The sequence below is a fragment of the Coloeus monedula genome, assembly GCF_965178545.1.
Source record: "Coloeus monedula genome assembly, chromosome: 7".
Lineage (NCBI taxonomy): Eukaryota > Metazoa > Chordata > Aves > Passeriformes > Corvidae > Coloeus > Coloeus monedula.
The window spans coordinates 15725766-15746303 of record NC_138787.1 but is presented as its reverse complement, the minus strand read 5'-3'; the positions used below and the strand labels follow the sequence as shown (position 1 = coordinate 15746303).

The 20538-nt window shown below is 42.4% G+C and overlaps 1 protein-coding gene across 2 annotated transcripts in view; it reads left to right on the top strand.

The window, feature by feature from the left end:
- The first annotated feature begins 2720 nt into the window (after positions 1 to 2720).
- UBE2E3 (ubiquitin conjugating enzyme E2 E3) overlaps positions 2721 to 20538 on the top strand; it is a 57869-nt gene continuing 40051 nt past the window's right edge. For both annotated transcript variants that reach the window (XR_014226568.1, XM_082284955.1), the window contains exons 1-3: positions 2721 to 2887; positions 4174 to 4376; positions 6551 to 6601. Coding sequence is in view for 1 of the 2 variants with exons in the window: in XM_082284955.1 (XP_082141081.1) it covers positions 4183 to 4376; positions 6551 to 6601 (245 nt within the window). In the remaining variant the exon portion in view is untranslated. The remainder of the gene's footprint in view (positions 2888 to 4173; positions 4377 to 6550; positions 6602 to 20538) is intronic.

Here is a 20538-nt window from a genome sequence, read left to right as displayed (position 1 = left end):
TGCTCCTTAATCATGAAAATTTTTTGCTGGCCTTATTTTACCATCTGTACACCCTTAAAATGATTGGGGCCAGGAGATCAAAATGCTTTTCACCTAGTTCTGGTCCCAGACATTGCTTTGTTTGCTGTCTAAGGACTTCATGGCAGATGGAGGAGACTCAACTGTGAGTTCCAAACCTAGAAAAATGTTTTCAGATGTCTATGCACCCCAAGGCAGCTGTTCACTTCTGTGTGCTAAAAGACATTTCATACCTGTGCTCTGACAGAACAGGGAGGGAGACAGACCCAAAAAGACACAGGGCTTCTCAAAAAAATCTACCAATCTACCACCTTTGCAAACAGGGCTTCCAAAAAAAACAAAAAAAACAAACCCCAAAGAACACAAAAGCAATAAAACACAAACAACAACAAAGGCAACTGATTGGGAAAAAAATGTAGGCCTCACCCTAAGTGTCCAGGACTTCCTTAGGAAGGCTCTGCAAGGCCAGCTGCACTTCCACAATTTGAGCACACAATAAACTGACAGAGAAAAACCATTCATGATGGGTACATCAGTTAAAATTACACTGAAGTCAAATTATGAGGATACGAAAAGTCACAGAGATGATTATACATAGATTTGTAACAATGGCTATTAAAATTGGCATTTCTCCCTCTCCTTCAAACTGTACTGTACCTTCCAGCGCAGCCCTCTTTCTGTGGATGACAACATAACAAACATACCTAAGGAATATAAAACCTCACAAAAATAAAGTGTCATCCTTTGAGACCTGATGTCAAATGAATGAATATTCAATCAAATAAATATCTGTTATGTCCACATTGCTGTACTAAATTCATTTTAATACAGTACAAAATACTGGAAAAAATAAAATCTAGAATATTTTTTCTATTAGTCTCCATTAAATGAGCTTTCTTAACTTTCTCTTTGTATTCTGAAAGCCACAAAAGCCACACATGTAGTAGCTGGTGTGGTGTGCACCTCTTGGCCAATCTAGTTACTTTCATTCTGTAGATACACATTCTTCTACTACTTTTTTGGGATGACTGCAAATTTTCACCTGAAATAAAATAAATTTGTAAAGACTTAATCCTGACTTTCAAAGTTCCAGCAAGCTTCATCTTGAGCATCATCAACAGAATGAGAGGGGGGAAAGGGGGAAAGACTCTCAGTGCTGACTGATAGATTTTTTGATAATGCCGTGCTTCCCTTTTACTAATTATGCCCAGATTGCTCATCATGCCAGATACTGTTTATGCTAGGAATTTTCTACAGCATACCTCAGGGGCAAATTGCTTGTAGTGGTGAGCTGGGAATTCTCTGTAGCCTACTTTAACAAACAAACCTCCAGTATTCCTCCATATCATTCAATTTTCCTGCTGAATCTTCAGCATACTTTTCAACTGAGCTAACTTCAACTACCCAAAGAAGGGTAGGCCTTGACACACCAATTGTTTATTGGTACGTCTAGAGCATGCTAAATGCTCTCTGACCCCTTGATCTTGCACAAACTAAGAAAACACAGTAGTTTTAAGTCATTAGGCTGTTGATAATGAAAGCCCTTCAGGTAAAAGCCACCTAGGCGAAAGCCCTTGTGCTGGACAGCAACTGCTAGTCTTGAGATTTCATGTAAATTGCACAAACATTTTTAGTAATTGTTAACTTCTCTGCAGAAGCCAGTTAACCACCACCTCAACCTCATTTACTTTTCACAGATAGACAAGATCTTCTATAAAGAAACTGGATTTTACTGCCAGTATGATCAGGCTCTAAGATTGGAATGTTTACATTCTCTAAATTGGTGGATTGCTTTGGGCAGATGGTGTGAGAAGCTGTTCCAGTGCACACCACCACCGTGCATTTGTGACGGGCCAGAAAATAAACTACATCTCCATGCTGTATCACCTTCCTGTGGCACCTACCACAGTTGCTATCACTTATCTCCTTTCCTCTTTAAAACATTTATGATTTGGCAAGCTGGCTGCTTGTGGAACAACTAACTCTAGGTTGGATGCTGAATACTCCTATTCAGAGTGGTGAGGCTGCAGGGTGGCCGGCGTTACTCCAGCTCCATGGGGTAACAAGGGTAGGCATTTGTGATGGCGGGGTAAGAAATCACCAAGGGTCCCATTCCTGTGTGTCCCTGCCCTGACAGCGGGCGCAAGGCACGAGCCGAGGCGTGTGAGGTGTGAGGCTGACGAGGCCGAGGGCTGTGGAGACCCCACGACCCACCGGGCATCAGCGTTGCTGAGCACCGGCCCGGGGAGTCCCGCGGCGGGCTGGAGGCTGGAGCCCCTCGAGAGCCGGGCTCCGCTGAGGGCTGCGGGTGGCGCCCGGCCGGGTCGAGCGGCCGTCGAGGGGAGATCCCCCCTTGCCCGGGCCGCCGCTTTGTCCTTGCCCGGCCCGGAGCACGCGCGCCCCCGGCCGCGACGGGAGCGCGCCTGCGCGCACCCCGGCGGCCGGCAGGCGGGAGCGAGCGCCCCCTCTCCCCTCCCCCGCTCGCCGGGAGCTCCGCCGGCGGCCGCGGGCGGGCGGGGGGAGCCCGGGCGGGGCGGGGGGAGGCCGGGGCCGGCCAAGCCCCCTCCCCGCCTCCGCTCCGCGGCGCGCGCCCGCCGCCCCCCGCCCCGGCCCCCCGGCCCGCCGCGGGAGCCCGCGCCGCAGAGCGGGGCCCGCCAGCGCCACCCGCCGGCCGCGGGGCCGCACCGCGCCTCCCCCCGTCCCCCCCTGCTCCGGCTCTCAATGTTCCACACTGCCCGGCCACAGAGCCGCCGCCGCCGCCGTAGAGCCCCCCGGCCGCCTCCGTCCCCTCCTCGGGCGCCGCGGGCCCGGCCCGGCCCCCCGCCATCCCGCCCCTCCGACCCAGCAGCGGGACAGGACGCCGGCGAAGGTAAGGGAGCGGCGGGCGAGGCGGCCGCCGCGGCGGCTGGGCGAGCGCGGTGGGGGGAGGCGGGGAGGAGGCGGGGGGGCTGGTAGAGGAGCTTTGTTCTTGTTTTCGGCGCTCGCTGCCTGGCGGCGGCCGGGGGCGCAGGGCCGGCCCGAGTTCACGCCTCACTTGGTGCACACGCACGGTGCGGAGCGGGGCCGGGCGAGCCGCCGCCGCCGCCCGCCGAGCCGAGCCGAGCCGAGCCGTGCCGTGCCGGGCTGGCGCTCCCCACAAAGCGCGGCCGGGCGGCCGCCTGGATCCAGCCCTGCCGCAGCTCCCGCCGCTCCTCCTCGGGCCCCCCCGGCCGCCGGGGCAGCCCCCTCCTTCTTTCCCCCCCCCCACCCCCCCGCCTTTCCCGATCGGCGGAAAAATGTCGGTCTGCCTGGCGGAGCTGCGCGGGGAGCGGCGGCGGGGAGAGCTGTGCAGAAGGTGCAGTTTGAATTATGCTTCTTCCCCCTCCGGCAGCTCTGTGGTGGCCAAATGCAGTTCTCGCTGCTGGCCATGTAAATAACCGGGGCTGCTGCTACCCCAGTGGCTTTAAATGCATCGCGGGGCTTTTCCTCTTCCTACAAAAAGCCCTACCACCAACAAAAAACCGAACCTCGTTCCCCCCCGTGCCAGCCCTTTAAATGCTCAGAGCAAGTGTACATTTCCATCTGAAATCAACCCAAGTGTTACTGGCAATGTATTTTCACGGTGAGAGGAGAAGAGGGGGGATCTGGCGTTTGGACCCAATAAAATGCTCTGCTCCAGTGTAAATATTTACAGGTTATTAGTGACTTTTTAAAAAACATTTTCAGTGAGGTCTGTTATTTACAGTGTGTCATAAGTTATTAATGTTCATTGCCTAAGTACCCTGCTAAATCTGTCTCATGCCTTAGAACAAAGTCGACAATTGGCATATTGTTTAAAGTATGAAAAAAATGCGAGTGGGTTTAAAAATTGGAAATATCTGTATTTTCAGAAGTGTAAATATTGCTTTGTAGCTGTCAAACTCCAGCCCTTGGGTATGAGACAAAGGAGTATATTTTGATTAATTTCTCAGTGAAACCGACTTGTCACCTATTCAAAGTTTTCTGGAACTTGGGGAATGCCAAGAGAGAGTCCTGCCTGTTGTATGAACTCTGCCTCTTCCCCAAAAAAGTTCTGCATGATGTCCAGTGATAGGCAGAGGTCAGTGGAACTTGGGGAATGACCAGAGAGAGTCCTTCCTGTTGTATTAACTCTGCCTCTTTTCCTTCCCCAAAAAGTTCCCCACGATGTCCAGTGATAGGCAGAGGTCAGACGATGAAAGTCCAAGTACCAGCAGTGGTAGTTCAGATGCTGATCAGAGGGATCCGCCTGCACCTGAACCTGAAGAGCAAGAAGAGCGAAAACCCTCTGCCACCCAGCAGAAGAAAAACACCAAACTATCCAGCAAAACTACTGCTAAGCTATCTACTAGTGCAAAAAGGTAAAGGGAAGAGTGAAACATCCTGCGGTATTTTTACACAGTATTTGGAGTCACCGTACCTGCACTGCACTTGTCAGGGCAGAGGGATTCTGCTTGTAAAGCTGTGTGGAAGGGAGTGAATGATAAACTTTGGTAATACAGGGACCTGCTAAGCAGAAGCAGTGCCTTAATTAAACCAAGTCTTGTTGGGGTAACACTTACACAGACATGTCCTATGTCTTTTGAGGAGTTGTTACAGAGTTTGGTAACTTACAGGCTGACTGGGAGGGGGACACCTAGATACGTTTTGTATTTGCAAAAACTCGTGAGACAGCTTTGGCACTTTTTTTCTGAGTTAGGTTTCCATGCCTGGTTAGGGTATAGGGTGGAGTCCTCCTGGAGTATTTTATTATGGTCTGTAGACTGATGACAGGCAATGCTGTCTAATTAAAGAAGTCATAAAAACCCCAGTGGCTTCTCTGGGCCTTATGAGAGCTTTTCATGATGATGCACAGGAGAGCCTTACACACCCCAAAGGAATGGGTTCATTCTGCAATTCTCTCGGGAGAAACTTAGGTGAGTTTTCTCCCTTAGGATCTGTGGATCTAAACCATCACGTTCTACAGGTAGCCTCTACCTTTAAATATGAGAATCTTCAGAAACCTTGTTTAGTTACATTGGTTGCACTTTCATTTGCATATAAGGTTATTGGCAGTCTGACTCTCAAGATGTGTACTCTGGTAAATTTCTCAAAGATCAGCTGTGTGAAATACTCAAACTTTAAAGTCTTTAATTCCATCAGTCTTTGGAGATGAAGCATAACTTTCCAGTCCTTTCTTTGGAGTTGCTTTTCTTTGCAAATATTTAAAAGTATCCTGTAGCAAGAAAAGTTGTAAAATAGCTGTAGTAGCTTCAAATTTTGCTTATTCAGAGTGAGTGCTGTAGCTCTTTTAGGAACACTTTAGTAATTTTGTATTGGACTTGAACTAAGTAAATTCTTTTTGAAATATGTTAAAATTGTTGCAGAGAATGACTGGGTGGCTTTGGTGACTTTTGAGGTTGTTAAGGAAGTCCTTTGAAATAGGACTGGCTAAAGAAAAAAAAGTTTTGCAATTACTATGTAGCCTTTGTAATTTGTTGTTACTTGTCTTTATTTGACAAGCCTGGGATACGGGGTTTTGGAACTGAGTTTTCCCATCTTGTCTTTATTTCCCTTAATAGTTGCAAGTCTAATTCCATGCATCTCAGATAGTTCAGTAGGCTGACTGAACTTATTGATATTCGTGCAAGGACCTCCAGAGCAGTTTCTGCTAGCTCATATATTAACACCTGCTATTTTGCATGAAATTCACAGTATTGCTCATATGGGTCCTTTTGTGAAGAGAAGTCTTACTCGATATTTTTAAGAGAAGTTTAACATGTGTATTTTGAAATTGCACCTCTCATATACCTGAATAAACTTAAATTGACAGGAAGATTTCAGTACTCATTTTTCAGGTCTTAACTCCTTGTGAATGGCTGGGATAGAGTAAAGCTAAGCACAGATTATTTCAAGTTATTGTATCACTTTTTATCATGTAAATACAGCTACTGTATAAGGTTGCGGGAGAAAGGCAGCAGAAGGTATGGAGAGAAGCAAAGTTGATCCAGAGAGATTATTCCAGTTACAGAGACAGCCTGGCAGATCTGCAAATCCACTTTTTAAACATACTGCAAAGTAGTAGGTAAAATATTGTGAAAAGAGTGTGTCTGCTGCCAGAGCAGTTCACTTGAGCCTCAGTCACAGGTCCTGTAGCTCTGGTTTAAAGTCATTGTCAAATCTGCCTGTGCAGGCTTCCCCCCCCCCCCCCCCCCGCCTCATTTGCATATTAGCTTGAAAAGAAAATCTCCCTAGTAAAAAGTGCTCGGATGTGAAAAAGAGTTACTTTTCTGAATAGTTGTGGGAAATTTCTACCCAACTCAGCTGTAAGTGTTCTGTTTACATACAGTGTGGAGCAGGAAAAAAGCTGCAAAGTTTCTCAGCTGTGGGATTTGGGTTATGCCTCTGAGAACAAAGAGGAAGCAGCCATGTTAGCATTACTGAAGGCAAAGCCAATCTTGCATTTAACTGCATGGTGGTAGAGGGCAGTGTAATTCCCTGATTTATTCTATAGACTATCTCAAATGCTTTGTGTCTGTTCTCATTTCACCAACAGAATCCAGAAGGAGCTAGCTGAAATAACCCTTGATCCTCCTCCTAACTGCAGGTATGTAATGGCTTCTTAAATTGTGTTCGGTGGTAGGAAATTAATGTGCTCAGGTTAACAAAAGGGAAACTTAGTGTTTACGACAGGTGACTGTTAGAAATTGCATACAGCAGATTGAACAAGCATAAAAAACGTTTGAAACTGAAGTTTGATATTTTGTCTGCATGTTGGAGGTGTAGTCATTAGTGATTGATGTACACAGTAAAATCTATTCAGTTTGTTGTTCATACCAGGTCACTGCCTTTGCGAAACATTAATTATATGAACGTCAAAATATGCTGAAGCTTTCAACTTAACGTCTGCATGTAGTTTGAACTGGGTTTTTGAGTGCTGAGTTTATAGAGTGATCTTTTCATGCTGAAGTAAAGAACTGTGTGTGATTTCTATATGCTTTCTCTTAGTGTGTTGTTTAACAGATAAACGGAAGTATTGCCTCTAAATTTACGTGTCTGTTGGTCAAAGTTGTAGTCTCTTGATAAAGAATATTTTTAGGGAAGTTCCCAGCTTGGGAGGCACTTCTGTTAGGTTTTAGAAAATGAAATGTTAAGCGTGGAAGACTGAGTGATTTAGTCTTAAAGTGATGGTTTGGAACTGGAGCACTGGATCTGTAAAAAAGTTAGACAGTAGCACAGTTAGTTGATTTCTTTATATCTTTTGCATGTTTTACTTTTGTTTAAAGGATGCATAAAAATTCTCATTAGCTATGTGCATCCAGTGTTCACATTTGCAGTAAAGCTAAATTTAAATAATGTTGCTTTCATTTGAGGCGTCTCAGTAAGATTTCTGACTGGAGGGTATCTTAATAACTCGTGTAACAGTGAGCCATGTACGTTTTTAAAGAAATGCTGGAAATGCTTTCTGTGTTGGAGTTGTTTGGCTTTTGAATAGTTGGAAAGGTTTGGTGGGTGTTTTGTGAATTTGATAAAATATGAGCTTTCTTCTTTCTCACTAATCCATGAGTGCAGGGGCTAAACCAGAGCAGTGTTTTATTGAATTTGTGGTGAAGGCGTCTTGTCCTGAGGACTGTGCTGTAGATTGCCTATGGCAGTGTGATGTACTTGCATGCAGGGTTGGTCGGTGGCTCTCCCCCTTCAGTAAAGGGGAGCTCTTTTGAGAGAGCAGTCTGTTTCTTTTGGTTTTTTGTTTGTTTGAGGGTTTTTTTTGTGGGGAGGTGGTTTTGGTTTGGTTTTAAATAACTGCTTTAGATAAGTTTTAATAAATCACTGCGATCTAGTTCTGTGTTAGTCTTGCACTTTATATTTGGACCATCAAAGGGGCATGGTAGAAGAGAAAGTATTTAAATGAAATAGAACACTGACACTGCTTACAGTTGCCAAAAAGATAATTGTAGCAGTTTCGGGTACAGCAAGTTACAGCTTTTAGAAAGAGAAGCTTCCCCGTTCACACTCTGCAGTACTGTCTGATACTCGGCTCCTTGGGAAATCATGTTCCTCTCATATTAGCGCAAGAGATCATTTTGCTTGTGAGCTGGTACAGTCCGATGCCAGGAATTCTGTTGAGAATGATGAAAACACCCCAATGTGTCTAAATTTATTCAAGTTTCTTTCCTACAGAGAGTAGGAAAATAGGTTATTTTTTGCCAGTGAGGAAGTCAATGCTTCTGTTCCCATAGGTATTTTTAAGAGGAATTTAGTGGATTTACTCAGTAACGACTTTATGATGAGTGCATTTTTACCTTTTGCAAAATAAAAAAAAAATATTTAAAGAGAAGCTTCTGTAACAGAAGATCTGGGTTTTCATAATGAACAATTTGAACAGAGTTTCAGTGCCCAAAGTATTTACTGTTCCGCTGAAACTGACTTGTTAGAAGTAACCTTTCTGGTAGAAGAGGTAAATGTAGCTGTGTGTTATGTTCAGAAACAGTTGACAGTAGGGTGTAGTAGCACAGATTAGGCTACAGACCAACACAGCAGGCTGATGATACCTCTGCATTGCTCATCATGCAACAAGCAGCAGAATTCTACTTACTACATTTCTTGTGAAAGAAAAAGAATTTGTAAAAAAAACCCCAAAACATTTAAAAGCCTGTATAACTTAGACATATTCGTATGTGCTTTAAAAATAAAAGCCTTGTGTCTGTGTTCTCCCAAAACCAGTTTTTCGTGCACAGTTGTTTCTCCTCCAGTTCTAGAGCCCACCCTTAAATTTGCAGTTCACGTGTTGCAAGCTTCACAAGAATACATCTGGCAACTAATGCTCTTGGATGCTGATAGTCTTTCTGGTTACTCAGTTACATAAGTAATAAAAAATTAGCAATTTTTAAAATGCAGTAATGGCACATGTAAAACATTAAACATTACCAGGATAGAGTACAGATACTGAAGATTATGTTGACCTCTCTCATATCATGTTAAACACTGCCACTTCTCACCTGCCAGTGCAACTGCCCAGAGTCACCCCATGGGAGTGACCCAAGGCTGATTTAGCTACTTTAAAATGACCCTGACTGGCTGCACTGTGATTCTCATGCAAAAGAAGTGTAGATTGCCCCAGCAGTTATTTTTCCTCCAGTCACATCTATTGCTATAACACCTGCTTTATAAAAATCCCAGAGCCCCAAAGAAAGTCCCATTCCTCAGTGTGCTGAGCAGGCCTGGGCTGCACGTTAACTTCTGTTTTAGGCAGTGGGATGGCAGGATGACAGGCACAGTAAAACTGACTAAACGGTAGTTTTTTGCTTGCCTGTCTCAACAGTAAAGATTGATTTCTGATTCTGTTAATTGGACAATGAACTGTTGAAAAAATCATGTTGTCACGTATCTTGCTGTCATGTTTGTGAGCAGTGAATATGAGCTGCATCTTGGGGGTACCAACTATAGAACTTAATATGTTCGTGCTGATAGCTATACTCTTTAACATGCAATAGTACTAAATTCCTGTGATTTTGATGTGATCATCAAGAAAGATAAAACATCAAAAGCAATAAAATTAAATTCAGTCTTAGGTCACTAAAGATGTTGGAGAAAAATTAAGTGCTGCTTTCTATTCAGGTTTTCTCCTGTTCAACAGAAAAGTCTGAAACAAGTCAACTTCTGTCCAACATACACCATAGCACTAGGATACATAGGTAAACTGAGGACACAGGTATCTGATTCCATTTTTTCTTGCTTTTGCTGGCTTAACTCAAAGCTGTGCTACTTGGTGCAGCGTGCTGTATTTAATTTCTTTTGTGCTTTTAATAGCATAAAGCAAAGCTAAAAAGATCTTGGCCCTATTGCTCCTAGGCAGCTCAGTTTCAAACCATGGCCAAGCACTTATACATACTTCAAGGTATGGAAGTGTGCCAAACCCCACTGTTACAGACTCTCAGGTAAATGCTGCAAAGATTTTGCATGTAGTGCATGGTAAGTCTGGGCCGCAGAGATGCTCTTAAATAGGTTTGACATATCTGGAATAACTATTTTCAGCTCATAGCATAAAACTGTTTGGATCAGAGGTCACTGCTCTGTAGTTAAGGTTATGTCTGAGGCTGCTGTTGTGACCTGCCCAACTTGGAGGCTGCAGCTCAGGTGGAGCAGAGCACTGCTAGCTCCAATGCTCATTGTATTTCCTGGATTTTAGGGTTGGCACAAGTGGGGCTGTTCCCAGGGGTGCTGTGATTTATAGCAGCTTCCTTTAGCTGTTCCTGGCTGCCCTGATGATCTACAATAACAAAAATGTGTACCAGTTTTCTTTGCTCCCTTTTCGTCATTTCCATTCCTAAACTGATCATTGTTCTTCTTTGTGGAAAAGTTTTTGAAGTACAATTTAATAAGACTCATGTCTGCTTAGTTTATAGTTTACAGCCCATTTTACAACAAATCCACTTTAGTATAAACTTTGCAGAAAATGAACACAAACACCAGATATAGTGTATTCACTCAGAGCTTAATTCATGTGGTTTAAAAAGTGGTGAGTTGAAATATTGTATCTTTCCCAGGCAGGCGGGAGAATGTAAGTCTTTTGTATTCTGTACTGTAAATTGGCTTTAAACTCTTCTCTTTGTTAAATTAAAAAGTAGATATTTGAAAGCAAGTGGTTAAAAAGAAAAAAGTAAAGAGGAAAGGCCAGACAAAACACATGCCTTGGAGTACTGGTCAGAGAAACAACTTGCTTTCTTCGTACCTTCTGGGAAATGGGGCTTATTACTAAGGGAGAGCTGTTTGGATCATCCCAAAAGCTCCCTGCTCTCTCATCCTGTAGCCAGTGAGTGCCTGACTTTATAGGTCTGTTGGAAAGATTTTCCTTAATAGGGATTACTGTATTGATTCCTATTTATTTTTAGGCCTGGTATGCTAATATGTACTAATGTGATTTCTTGAGCAGTACAACAAAAGGTAGCAGTTGATGATTTTGCTGTTTGTAGCCTCTCTTAGACTTGCAAGGAGGTTGATGGTTTATGAGTAGCTCATTTTGAAATTATTTCTTTTAAAATAACACTCCAAAGTGTGGGGACTAAGAACAAATGGAAGCAAGACACGTAGGGGTTTTAATACAGGATTCTTCTGCTTCCTAAGAGCTGCATTTGTCCCTTTCATTACTGCCACATCTTGGGCTAATTCTACACTGCAGTGTTGCCAATGCCAGGGTCTGGAGTTTGACACAAAGAAGAATGCCTGCAAAACCCCGGCAGGTGAACACTATTACTGCTTCAGTTATGGACCCATGAATCCAGATGTTTGTAACTGTCGGACTGTGCTTGTTATTCCATCAGTGTGGAAGCACTGCAGTGTGTGTTTAAAGCAATATTGTGAAGTTATTCTTCAGAGCAGCAATTTAAGCTCTTTCAGTTGAGCTGTCTGAAACAATGAGGAGCAATGAACAATTGTGCTGGTGGTGCAGGCTCGTCCACGTGCAGAGGTAGTGCAGGATTTGAGCTAATGCAGCCTTGTGTTTGTGAGGAAGGTGCTGCAGTTAAGCTTGTAGGAGCATTCCTTTTGTTAACATACTCTGTCTACAGTAAGGTTATAGGCAAATGTTTACTCTGCAAACAGTTGTGCCTGTTGAAGATGTTACTGCACAGCTGTGGTTTGCTCCAGTTCTGCCACGGAGGTGACTACTCCAGTCAGAAAGTGAAGCAGATCCATGTGATTACTCTGTCATGCTCCCCAGGGAGGGGTATTAAAAAAAAAAAAAAAAAAAAGGAAAAAACATCATCCAAGTTCGTTTAAATGGTTTAAATAGGTGATTCAAATGAACTCTGCTGGATTTTTCCTCTCTCCTCTCAGAGTAGGCATTGTTCACACAAAGCTTTTTGCCACAAGCACCAGGACATGAATAAGTCAATCCATTCCTTTGTCTCTCAAATGTAGTAAGTTTCCATCTCCCCTTTGTCAAAACCAGGCATTCTGTTGCTTTTATGAAATCAGGAGGAGAAAGAATATTTTGCATGCAGTCAAATAGCAGGCCTCTACACAGTTTCACAAGTGTGTACCCATCTTCACATGTGTATGTTTTTTTCTTCCACTCAAGCTGTTGACTTTTCAGATCAGTGTAAGTTCTCCAGTTTTGTGTTTATTCTGTTAGTTTCTTGTTGGGCAAATGTCTTCATGTTACTAAGTACTGAATCTCAGTGACAAAATAAAATAGTCAGTTTTTCTGGTTTTCACCTCTGCAGTGAAAACCCAGTTGTGAACCCTAAATAGTTCCCTATAGAAGAGAAGTTGATTAAGGTATGTAAAAGATAGTTATGTTAAGAGTATGTGCATAAATGCTTGTGATGAAGCTGAATGAGCAAAATTTTTAAAAAGTCACCCAAACTCTACTTGATAATGTATCTTCTGACACTGACATTATGCTTTTTATTGTCTCTCCCTGCCCAGCACTTTGTCACCACTCAGTGCAATAAATGCATTCTATATGAAAAGAAAGCTGAAGTTTGCAGAATGGTTCCATGAATACAAACCCACACAATTATTTCTAACGCTTCCTTCTCTATATAGAAGTTTACTGTTAAAAAAATACAATGAAGAGGGTTCACGGCTCCTGTAAAAACATGCTTGAAGTAATTCTCAAATGAATATTGAAATTCTACTTGTTACTATTGTCCATCTCTCATTTACCTAGAATCATTTCTCCTAAGCATTTTCTTCCATTTTTGTTCTTCCCTCATTTTTTCTAACCAGGAGGCTGTAGTCCAGGTCAGAGTAGGAAAGAGTGGTATAAATTAGCACAGCAGTCAGAAGTCTTGGTATTTTTGTATTTCTGTCCAGGTGTAGTAATAACCTTTATGTTGCAGAATGGCTTTTACCTAATTTGCTGGCAGTCAGTGAAGCTGCTTAAGGAAGAGGGAGGATGCAAATTTAGAAAGGCATTTCAGTAAAACATTTAAGTGTTAAGTGAGCTAGAGTGCCCTGTTATTTAATTTAATTTTATTAAACAAATGCAATAGTGAAAGATTGTGTAACTCCTGAGCATTTTGAATTGTGAGAATATTTAAATTACTTTATTTTCAGTTGAGACTAGATGACAGATCCACTAACTCAAAATGCCTCAAGTTTTGGGGTTTTTTTCCCCTCTGCTAGTATTGACCTCTTGGAAGCTATAAACCAAGGTTTTTTATCAGCCCCCACACAGTGAATTTCTCATGCAAGTATTCTCAGTGGCATAATTAAGAGAGGGTTATGCAACACAAATCAACATACCTACTTATGGGAGTAAGTTTTCATGCCTGCAGATTTGCAGGTTTGACACTGTGTAAGCAGTGTCCACAGTACTGTCCTACCTGCTCTGAAGTGTCTGTGTGCTAGTCCAAAGATTACATAGATATTTCACTAGTTTTCAATAGCACTACTGTCAAAATTAAAAAAAAAAAAATTATGGTTGTCTATCTACTTTAAAGTTGCAGAAATAGTTCAAACATTTTTGATTCAGCTGCTGGTGTTAAAGAACTGATGCTCATTATGTCTTAAGTTTTATCTGGGAACAATAGAAAAGCCTGACAGACCAGTTTTTTAAACAATTCTTTAGGCATTGTTGTGCAGAAATTTGTAAAAAAATGCCAAGTAATGGCTCTTAGACTTAAGGACAAATCTGCTTTTTGGATATCCATTTGTATAACTGTACAGGCCCTTCAGGCTCTGTGATAAAACTGACTAAAATATGCCACATATATATTTTTTTTCTTTTTACATTCAAACTGTGCATTGCTCACCACTGCCAGCCTGTCATACTTAGTTTGTGGTGAACAGTATGTGTGGCAAGGTCCCAGCACTAAATGCTTCCCCCTCAGACTGACTTGTGTCTGTATATCAGTTTCTTTACTATTACAGACTTGGGACACCTATTTCAAATTCAATTTAACAAAGTGTAAATACAAGAGAATCAGCTAAACTGCACTAAACCCTCTATGTAAAATTAACTACTTCCTATAAAACTCATGTGTGCAGATTTCCTGGAGCTGGTGTAACTCGGGTTTGCATAGATGTGGAACATTCTGAGACAGGTAATACACAGATCATGAAAAATACCTTGAGCATATCTTCTGAGTTCAGGACTGGGTAGGCAGGAGCAAGGATATCTAGCTGCAATCTCGGACAGGGGCATGTGTACCAGGAACTATGCTGTTACTTTACCTTGATGCCTTACTTTGAGCCAGGAACTGCTGGTGATAAATGAGTCCTAGCCTGCTTGTGTTAATTTGGATTAATTTTCCCTGTGCAGACAGTGCACTGTACTGTTACCTAGTTCAGAACTGTGGCTGAAGCAGTTGTTAATTTTATAGCACTTACTGTAAAACAGACTGGCCAGACCTTTTAGGAGCTCAGATACAAGTTTAGTTGACAATGATTAAACTACCATTGTAAGCATTGCTTTCAGAAACAAAGAAGGGGTAAAAAAAAAAAAGGATTTTTTTTATGAAACACCAAAGTGACCTGTAGTTAGCAGTGAGTCACCTTCAGGCTGGAAGAATCTGTAGAGGACCATCTGACAGTCCCTAGTAATTGATCTTTTCCTTATTGGTGAGGATACTGGCCTAGAGCATATAAATACTGCATTTGGAGTTAACAGTGGGGAGGAAGGGGTTGTAGGCACATTGGAGGACAGGAGCAGATTGCTAAATGATGGGGGCAAATATGGGAAGTGACCTTAAAAATACCATGTAATTTAATAATGAGAACTGCAAGGTACAGTGCTTTAGTAGGCATAATCACCTGCACAAATCCATGGAGAAAAAAAGACTGGATGAGGAGCAGTTCCTCACAATAAATGTAACCACTTTGAGGATTATGTGCTTTGAAGGAAGGAGGAAAGAAAGGAAAAGATCTTTGGATATAGAAGAAAGTTGCTGCAAAGGAAATAAGGTGATTGTTGCTAGTCCAGAGTTGGTAGTTAAGGAAAACAACTTCAATTGCCATAATGAAGACCTAATATCGATGTACCCAGACGTAAAGACAGCATGCAAAAGGTGGTGGGTCTGCATTGCCAGAGGTTTTTAAGAAACAAATGGCTGACAGGAGCAGTTTAGATACAGTTGATTCTACTTCAAGCAGGAAATAGACTAAGTGACCTCTTAAAGATCAGTTTGACCAAATTAGCTTTTGTACTGGATTTAAATGATAATGCTAAAGGAAAGCTTGTGGGGAAGTGATTTTCACTTCATTTAAAGACTGTATTTTAGTCAGGGTTTTGTAGTGTGATCATCCTGGAACATATACAGGTACTATGATTCCAAGCAGCAGCAACATTTATTTAAAAAGTCACAGGAGGTGCACAGATTTTGTCCTGTTGTCAGTCAAAAAAAGCAAATGTCTTGTGATTTTTCTGTTGATTTATTATTCCACTTTGTCCCCCTCCTCTCGCCTCCCCCCCTCCCCCCCCCCCCCCCCAATTTTGGCTTTGTTTTAATTTTTTACCTAATCCTACTTTAATTGCACAAAGTTGTCACCTTCTGCCAACTAGAAATAAACTAGTCACATGTCTTCAGTTCTCCAGAAGTGTGTCACCTTTGTGAGAAACAAATAGCATTGGCTGTGCAGTAGATCTTGATTTTTGATAATTCATGTGCTCTGTGCTTGGATTCTCTGTGTTTTTTCCACAGACACATGAGTATCTCCAACACTGAGCTTAACAAAAGCAAGGGGCATTTTTTTTCATTTCACAGAGGCAGTTTGCAGTAGATATGCAAGCACTAATGCATCTTGCACAGCTCCCCAAATGGATCCAAGCACATCAGAAAGCAGTTGCATAGTACTGTCTGTGACCATGGATCCTGTCTCGAAGCACCCTCTGGAATCAGAGCTCAGACGATTGTAGTGAAAATGTAAGCAGCCTGGCAGGTTTCCAGCTGATGAGTTAATGCTGCTATAAACTTGAGTAGTTCCTCTCTGAGGCATGAAGAAGGGTGCAGGCGCTGGGAAAGTAGCCAGCAAAGTCAAAGAACAGACGGCAAAGCTGAAGGCCAGCCTCAGGGATTCACAACAAATTGTCTTGGAGGTGAGTTCCTCCCTTGCCAGAAACCCTTCATGTAGCTTCAGTGGCAGGGCTGGAAATCAGTAAGCAAATTAAGGTATTCATTCAGTGCACAGCCAGCCTGCCTTTTGGGTGCTTGTTTAACATAGCTTGAGCAAAGGTAGCTGTGCCCAGCACGCAGGCCACCCTGTGACTGGATTAGCAGTATGGTGCTGTAGAAAGCCAAGGGTTCTCAAGCAGTGCTGGCTCAGTTCATTGAGCTTGGAGCTGCAGTGAGGTGGTTTAGGTTTGAACGCAGGTTATCACTTCACTCTGAAGCTGAGACATGAAAGTCACCAAAATGTGACAGAGTGAATCAGTATAGCTGGTCAGATTTCATTGGACAAATGGAAGCATGGGTGTTTTCCTTTCTGTAAGGGAAGGTTAGCAGGAGAAAGCTATTTTTGTTTGTGATTTCAGTAAAGCGTTTACACAGTAAATGCTTTGAGCAGAGTGGGTTTTGGGGGGCGAGGAAGTGTTTCAATATATCAGTAGCTATGCAATAGGAGAGATGTTCAGCTGAGATGGTGGTTCTTGCTGTGAAGGCTGCTTTTGTGGCAGACTGGGCAGATTCCTGCCCAAATACACCTTTTCTGACAAAGGACCTGTCTACTGTGTGGTCACTGCCTGGGCTTTGCTAATACTTTAGCTGGTGTTTGTCCTTCCCCCTGGTATCCTAACATCAAAGACTTCATCCAGGCTGGAGGATCTGAGGGTCAAGTGAAGTGGTGCAGTGATGGTTAGTTGACACAGAGCTCTGTGTTGTCATTGTGCATAGTGCTTGTCCTAACTTGTTCTTAGATAACCTAGGGCATATCTGTATCTACTTCATTAATACCAATGGCAGAAGCTGTGGTTGGACATTACAGATTTAGCAACCTCTCCCTCTACAGACACCCTGAGGGCTCAGAGAAACAACACCCATATGCAAATACCTGTTTTTCTGTTCAGAGCTTTGGACTTAAAAGGAATATTATGAGTTTTGGTTTGATTTCTATAAAGCTAATGCAAAGAGAGGTCTTAAGAGTCTGAAATCAACTTGCACTGAACACTCTAAGACTATATTCATATGGAAGCAAATCCAAATGATCTAAGTTACACAGCACAGCCTACTGCACCTTAAGCATTGCTTGAGTGATACAGATTCTTATGTAAAAGGTAGATATACTATAGAACCTAAAATTCTACAAGTATGATTAAACATTAATCTGAGAGAGTGGTCTTCACATGATAAACTATTTGAGGCACAGTCAGTGGCTGCAAAAGTGTTTCTTGTCTGGAGTAGAGATTTTGTACGGTACCCATACAAGTTTTATACAGCCAGGTAGTGCCTAGCTCCACATTCCCCTTCCTCTGCAGAGTCTTGGATTGCTGAGGTAGTGGGAAGAGTTGCAGTAGCAACCTGGCTGCTGTGTATTTTGAGTTTGGTTTGCTTCTTCCTTTTTTTTTTATAAGCCAGAATTCCAGGTTGTGTACTTGGTCATACCAGAACAAACACACCACAACTTGCTTTTTTAGAAGAGAAACAAGTGTCTGAAGTGAAAGGGACATCATCAAAACAAAGCAGTGATTTGTTCGATAATACAGAGTAACAAACCTTAAATAGATCCATATGTGGAGAAATCAGTTACTTTTGAGGTTCTCTGAAAACAAATGCAGTGAAAGCATTTGACTTTAAAGTATTTTGTTTGGTTTATTTTTCATGGTAATACTACAGACTAGCATTATTTAAAGTCTTTGTTTTCTGTTAAACCTGCTTGGGTTTTTTTGTTTTAAGAATAGAAGGAGCGAAATAATTTCCTATCAGTTAGAAGGCAAACAGTGGTGGCTGTTGATACTAAAACAGCTACTGTAGGCTGAGCACCATGTGGGTCTCCCAGATATAAAGGGCATTCTGGGCAAAATTCTTTACAATGACCAGTGTGCCTTACTAGAAATTAGAGAGGAGGGGGTCAGGGATGGAGGAAATAGAGAGAGATGTGAGCTGTACTACTCTGATAAATGACTTTTCATCCTTCTGGATGCTATTTATGCTGTTTCCATTGCCTCTGAATTTCTCTGCGGGCCGTACATTTGTGCTGTAGACAGCTACTGCCTAGTTTTCATTCAGGAAGGACTGTAAGAGGGGTTTTGGTAACTCTGCTTTTTTTCTGACAAATGCAAGTTGGTGTGCTTAATTTTTCTTTACTCCCAGATTCTGACCTTGGAAAAATAAATATAAATAAAATTCTTATCTGGATTGTCAGACTCAGCTGTGCTTGCACTCTCTTTTTGTTTTCAAACATGGGAGTAAGGAGACAGGAATGACAGTGAACACATCTCTCCCTACACCTGAGATAAGCTGGATACCTCCCCACTAAAATCATCCATCCAGGCTGGGGATCTTTCCAGTAAAGATGACACGTTCCCCCCAGTGTGATAGCAGCTGGTTTCAGGAGGTGGGAAGATAAGAGTGCTCTTTGAAAAAAAATTGCTGCACCAGTAGAAATATCACTTTGGTTTTCTGCTTCTTGAAAGTGTGTGAAGAGCAGGTAATCATGAGACACTGTATTGCCCCAGGTCTTAGTCCAAATCCATTTATGCATGGAAGAGTTCCATGTTTGTTAACTTTGAAAGAGCATTGACTTTTGAAGCCTGAATGAAAAAAAAAAAAAAAAGAAAGCAACAATAAATTGTGCAGTAGCAGTCCATGCAGTGCACTGAATATTATTTCTGAAAGTAATTCTGTTGATCTTTTTCTGAAGTTGGTTGCTGATCACAAACTGAGGGGTCAGTTCTGGTTAGCTTTGCAGTAGATGCCATAAGCAATGAATGCTTGACAAGAGCGCCTGAGAGATGCTGTGCTACGTCTGCTTGTGCTTTCCATATGCAGCTCTCTGTTCCCTTCAAAGTCATCTGGCAGAGTGCAAAGCACCATGAGTCATCCTGGCACTGCTGGAGTGTGTAACTACAGTCTCTTAGCTAGGTGCAAGCCAGAGCCTGGCTTTTATCCAGTCTGACTGCAGAGCAGGACACAGAAACATCCCATTGTGCTGTTGTGTCTTAGGGTGGGTGGATAAACTGCAGTATGTTGGGTGCAGTTTGAAATTGCACCAGCTGCATGTGCTCTCGAGAGGCTGAAGGCTCCATTAGGAGTGAACATGTTTCTGGGGCACCCCGGCTGTGCTCCAGAGCCAGCAGTGCAGCACTAAGCCAGGGCACCTCTTTCTCCTGGCAAGGAACAGTGCTGGGCCCAGTGTGCTGCTGGTGCGGCTGTGCTCTGCCTGGAGCTCCAGTGACCGTGCTGATGGGCACTGCACCTCTCAATCTCTCTGTAGCTTCTCTGAACTTTTATCTAGCCTGTAAAGTTTTAATGTTGGAGTCTGGATCACCACTGGAATAGAAATTTGGGGAAAAAGATTTTCCTAAGGGAAGTTTGAAAGATGGAAGCTTTATTATAAAACCTTTCTATTCTCATTTTTGGAATCTGCAGTAAATTGCTCCTGATATTATTAATTCTTCTGGCAAGAAGAGTTAATTTATGTATTAGTCTTCATGCTGCTGTATGAATTATAGATTTAATTATGGTCCAGGTGCTCAGAGCTTTGCTGTTCTTCTATATGTTAAATATAGAAAAAAAATAAGTGAGTAATTTTTTGGCTTACTGAATAAATGTAAACACTTGGAAACTGTGCCAGGGTATAAATAAAGAGAGGATTTACTTTGCAGAGAATGTTATTATCTACTCCAGGGTATTCTGCTTTGTGGGGAGGATTAGTGCTCTGCATTATACTGGGATACACCTTTTTACAGCTACTACTCCATGCAGCAGAAGATTAAAAACTTTTACTATCATTCCTTTTATTTCCAAATTTTCTTTCGCAATTACAGCTGATTACTAGTGGCCAAAGGTTGATTGGAGTTAATATAGCCATAATGAGAAACACTCTCTGATTCCCTGGTAGCTGTAAATAAACTACCTACTTGTAGTATTCCTCTGCATCTGTGTTACTCAGTCTTTCCTTTTCTTCCTGACAGTTTTGTTCTCATACTGCAAAGCTACTTAAGTGTGTTTGTTTCTTGTCCTAAACCAGTTTTCCATCCTACTTTCTCCTAATCTATATGAAAATTTACTTTTTCATTGCAATTTAATTCCATAAAACTCTTTTCATAACTGTCTGTGCACAGTCAGGCCGGTTACAAGATCCATGAAAAAAACCTATTTTTGCTGAGATTTCATAGGGTATTTGGGCAAGGGACAAGTATATGAGGTGTGTTAAGTAACTGGGACTTACTTCTCTTCATTACTCTTTTGTTTGTACATTTTTAATTACTGCTTTTCTGCTTTGTGGCCCTGAGTCAGAGAAAGCACACCTTTCTCACCTTTCTCAGGAAACTGTGTGTGTGATTAAATGCTTTTCTGAAGGGAGTGTGAATTGGCCTTGTTTCAGCTGCCCCTAAAATACCACTTGACAGAGCCTATGGAATAATACGCCTGTGTGTCTGCT